This window comes from Zeus faber (genome assembly GCF_960531495.2).
Source record: "Zeus faber genome assembly, chromosome: 19".
Taxonomy (NCBI): domain Eukaryota; kingdom Metazoa; phylum Chordata; class Actinopteri; order Zeiformes; family Zeidae; genus Zeus; species Zeus faber.
The window spans coordinates 2,339,966-2,344,965 of NC_137206.1; the positions used below are offsets into that span (position 1 = coordinate 2,339,966).

General features: G+C 51.4%; 1 protein-coding gene across 1 annotated transcript in view; it reads right to left on the bottom strand.

Annotated features, from left to right (window-relative positions):
• smarcd3b (SWI/SNF related BAF chromatin remodeling complex subunit D3b) overlaps positions 1-179 on the bottom strand; it is a 34,293-nt gene extending 34,114 nt beyond the window's left edge. Inside the window, exon 1 of the mRNA XM_080020260.1 lies at positions 39-179. Within this exon, the coding sequence (XP_079876386.1) occupies positions 39-116 (78 nt within the window). The 5' untranslated portion in view covers positions 117-179. The remainder of the gene's footprint in view (positions 1-38) is intronic.
• Between the last annotated feature and the right edge of the window lie 4,821 nt (positions 180-5,000).

Below are 5,000 nucleotides of genomic sequence, written 5' to 3' on the forward strand. Positions count from 1 at the left end.
GCGTGTGCAGACGGGGGACGACGGACGGCGGCACTCACCACTCCATGGACCAGGAACTCAAACAGTTTGCTCTTGGTGGCTTTTCGCGCCCCCCCGGCTGTCTCCTCCGCAGCCATTTGCGTGTTCCCCTCCGTTCACCCTGCTACGACTCTCCCTCTCTCTCCCTCTCTCTCCCTCTCTCTCCCTCTGTCTTTTGTCTCCCTCTCCCCCTCCCTCTCTCCCTCTCTCCCTCGCTCTCTCTCTCTCTCTCTCCTCCCAGCCGCTCGCCTCGCTCCCTTCCTCTGCTCCACTTTCCTTCTCTTTGTGTTCTCCTTTCCAGCACTGCCTGCCCCTGACTCTCCTTCTCCCTCCCTCCCTCCCTCCCTCCCTCCTCTCGCCCGCCCTCCTTCCCTCCCTCCTCTCGCCCGCCCGCCCGCTCGCTCGCTCGCTCTCTCTCGCTCTCTCTCTCTCTCTCCTTCTCTATTTTGAATGTGCAGCAGCCGAGCCTCTCTGGCTGTGTCTCCTTCACTTTTTAGTTGATCTGCCTTTCAGGAGCCGGGGGGGGGGGGGGGGGGGGGGGGGTCCTAGCAGGGGGGTTGCAGCCGGCCCACCCTCGTGCTCCCCCACTCAACACACACACACACACACACACACACACACAGCTGTTGCATTCCATTGGTAGATAAGGGTATGCAGTATGAGCATGTGTGTGTGTGTGTGTGTGTGTGTGTGTGTGTTGAGTGGGGGCGGGGGGCGGGGGGGGTTCCCAGAATCAGTTGGCTTACCCCCCCCCCCCCCACCCCCACCCTCAAGCCCCCAGCGATCAACCCTGAGGCCACGGTCAGCACACACACACACACACACACACACACACACACACACACACACACACACACACACACACACACACACACACACACACACACACTGAGTGCGGACTCATTCTCAAAAAAGGACAGGAGGCTCTTAAAGGGGCCGCGCCGCTGCCACTGCTGCGTAACGTCCTCACGAGGATGGAAGGACACGTCAGCGCAGCCACGGTGTGACGACACGGTGTGCACGGCTGACGACAGAGCGAGGGCGGGGTGAGAGGGCGACAGCACGAGGGCACTGATGGGGGACGCCGTCGCCATGACAACGTGGTGAAGATGTGGAGATTAGGATAAATTAGGATATTATGAGGACGCTATGATAACATTTTGAGTAAATAACATGGACGCTATGACAACGTTGTGAGGAAATGATGGGGACACTATGACATCATGAGGACACTTTGACATCATGAGGACACTGACGTTACGAGGACACTATGACATTATGAGGACACTATGACATCATGAGGACACTATGACATCATGAGGACACTACAGTATGACATCAATAGGACACTGACGTTATGAGGAGACTATGACATCACGAGGAGACTATTACAACATTATGACAAAATTATGAGGAAATGAAGAGGTTATGAGGACGTTATAATAACATTTTGAGGAAATGACATGGAAACTATGATGACGTTATGAGGACACTGACAATGCTATGATTGCAATGAGGCTGATTAATAAGTTAATTACTTCATTCATCCGTTAATTCAGTGGTTGGAAAAACAACCCTGAAGCAAAAAGACACGTTTCACATTAAAGAAAGAAGAGAAAAGAAAAAAGATAAAAGAAAAAAGAAAAAAGAACATTCTTCGTCTGCCGCTCAATTCAACACTTCTCACGTCTCTTCTCACAACAGACGCTTCTCCCTAATCTCCTCTAGACGCCGCGGCGAGAAATGAGCACCTTCATTTCCTGTCCTTCTGCCGTCTGTGTGCGTGTGTGCGTGTATGTGTGTGTGTGTGTGCGTGTGTGTGTGTGTGTGTGTGTGTGTGTGTGTGTGTGTGTGTGTGTGTGTGTGTGTGTGTTGGCCCTTTTGTCCGGGTGCACCGAGAGGTTAGAAGAGCATTTCCTCCCCCCCGCCTCATTAGCTTTACCTTTCACCTACTGCTCTCAGCACAGCGCTGCACTGTCTGAGTGTGTCACAACAGCTTGCACGTTGTGTCGCTACAGCGTGCACGGTGTGTCGCTACAGCGTGCACGGTGTGTCGCTACAGCGTAAAGGGTGTGTCGCTACAGCGTGCGCGGTGTCGCTACAGCGTGCACGGTGTGTCGCTAAAGCGTGCACGGTGTGTCGCTACAGCGTGCGCGGTGTCGCTACAGCGTGCTCGGTGTGTCGCTACAGCGTAAAGGGTGTGTCGCTACAGCGTGCACGGTGTCGCTACAGCGTGCTCGGTGTGTCGCTACAGCGTGCAAAGTTTGTCGCTACAGCCTGCACGGTGTGTTGCTACAACGTGCACGGTGTCACTACAGCGTGCAAAGTTTGTCGCTACAGCCTGCACGGTGTGTTGCTACAACGTGCACGGTGTCACTACAGCGTGCAAAGTTTGTCGCTACAGCCTGCACGGTGTGTTGCTACAGCCTGCACGGTGTGTCGCTACAGCTTGCACGGTGTGTCGTTTTTAAGTTTTATTTTTAAAAATACAGAAATACCTTATATATAGATGGTCATTTTTGGTATTAATATTGATATTGATAATTGTCGTCTATATTATTAATATTGGAATTATTATTATTCACAGTGTATTTTTATTTGTACTTTTTTGTGTGTTATATATATTTTTATCTTATCTATCCTTTTTGGTATTTTTCCACTTGTACATTTCATATACATGTCCGTGCACGACTTTCAATACCCTATTTATTTCTTGCTGACTTTCTTTTCATTTGAACTTCTCTTTTACGTCGTCTTCTCTCTCTTCTCAACCGCCAGACCAGGAAGGGGGAAATATTCATGAGTGGATGTGAATGACAATGGAGGTGGAGATGGAGGTGTGGAGGTGGAGGGGGTGTAGGTCTGGAGGTGGAGGTGGAGGTCTGGAGGTGAGAGGTGTCGCTCGCACGGAGGTGCAGAGGAAAACAACCTCATTACTCTGAATTTGAGAGAGAGAGGAAGAAAGACAGCGAGAGAGAGAGAGTTATCTAAATATGTATAGTTACTTAAGTTGAGGTAAGTTGAGGAATCTTTATTTATTATATTTAGTTTTTTTACATTATTATTTATATTTTGAAATGTTCTATCATTTCTATCATTTCTATCAAATCTATAAAAGGTTGATTATTTATATATTCTAAATAATAAATGTAGTGCTATTATAGGTTTGATTTATAATTAAATAAATGAATAAAAAAATAATTACATAAATAAATATTTGTTCATATTTATGTTTAACTTCATCTTTATGTTTATCTTTATATTCATGTGCGTGTGCGTGTGCGTGTTGTAATGTGGAGTTTGAGTCTCAGCCGGACGGCGGCTCAGAGCAGATGCCGCGACTCGTTAGTTTGCGCAGCGTGGACAGCTGGCCGTCGGGGGCTTTGACCTCCGGGGTCGGAGGTCGCGGCCTCTCGGAGGAGGGGGCCGACCCTCCGGAGGAGAGAGAGAGAGAGAGAGAGGAGAGTCTCCACGGGAGCGAGATAAGATAACAGGCATCCATCAGCGGGAAAGGGGAGAGAGACACACTCACAGTGGCAACGTCTCCTCCGACCTTCCCAGACGATCGATTGTGTCCGAGCGACTTGACATTCTCGGGAACCGATCAATCGACAGATGGGCACGGGCCGGACCCCGTCGAGGGCCCGGTTCAGACGCTGCGGGACCTCCGGGTCCATGGTGGTGACCCCCCGGTGCCGAGGTGAGGGTGCTACCGCTGTCGGCCACAACAGAGGCTCTCAACGTAGGGCCCGGGGAGCCCTCAAAGGGTCCTTCCAGAGGTCCCAGGGGGTCCCTGGCTGAAAAGGGCCGTTGGAGAACGTGGAAGTTTGGATCCCAGTTCCAAGGGGTTATCTCCCCGACCAGAGCAGAGACACTCAGTCAGATCTGACTTCTCATCTCAGATTGATTCTATATTGCAAATCTTTTTTTTTTTTTATCAAATATTGTATCAAATTTCAATTAAAAAAAGAGAAATACCGGTTGACCACATGCATTAACACCATAAAACTCACTCAATAATCACCCAATGCACCCTCTATCCATCCTCCATCCTCCACCCTAATTCCTCCTGCGGATCAATACCATCCCGCTCATTTCTGATGGTGTGAATGACGCCGCGTCAACCTCCATCATGTACGTCGTTCATCCGAGGCAAGGTCAAAGAGCCCGACATGCGGAGCGCAGCCACACTTCCTCCACTCGGAGGCGCAGGGACTGTGCCGGTCCCGTTTCCACGGCAACAGCACGTGGGCGTTGCAAAGATAACAAAGAAATTGAGACGGTGTGTGTGTGTGTGTGTGGGGGGGGGGGGGGGGGGGTGGGTGTGTGGGTGGAGGTTCGCATGTCGGAGTACCCCTCGTCGGACCCCCACCGCCTCCCTCGCCCAGGCCAGTCCCGGTGTAAGGAGGGGGGGGGGGTGGAGGTAGGGGGGGTCGCAATGAGGGAAGCGGCCGACAGGGGGAGCAATCACCCGGACGAGGGCGGATGGGAGGAGAGGGAGGTTCAGTCTGTCTGCCCCCCCCCCCCCCCCCCCCAGAGAGATAGAGAGAGAGAGAGAGAGAGCCGACCGCCCGAATCACACAGACGAAGATGAATCATTAATAATTCAGAAAAAAAATGAAAATCCTTGATAGTGTTAAAATATTTAACACATTCCATGTGACTTCCTTTCTTCTGGGGCCGAGGGGGCCCCTCAAACCCCCCACATGCCTGCTGGGCGGCGGAGCCTGCAGGTCCCTCTCAGGCCACCAGAGGGAGGCGCCGAGCGCCCGCTCGACACTCGTCCGGTCCCGTCGGCTCGTAAAGTAGAGTCCGATCGAGCGGCCGTGCAATGTCCATCCCATAATATTCTGCACAACGTTAACAGAGACGCAAGTGCATTAAGGAGGTTTGATATCCTACTGCCGGAGAAAAACAACAACCGAGGAAGCAGGCGACGGGGAAGTCTTTGTCCACGTTCCCTTAATGTGTAAAAAAAAAAA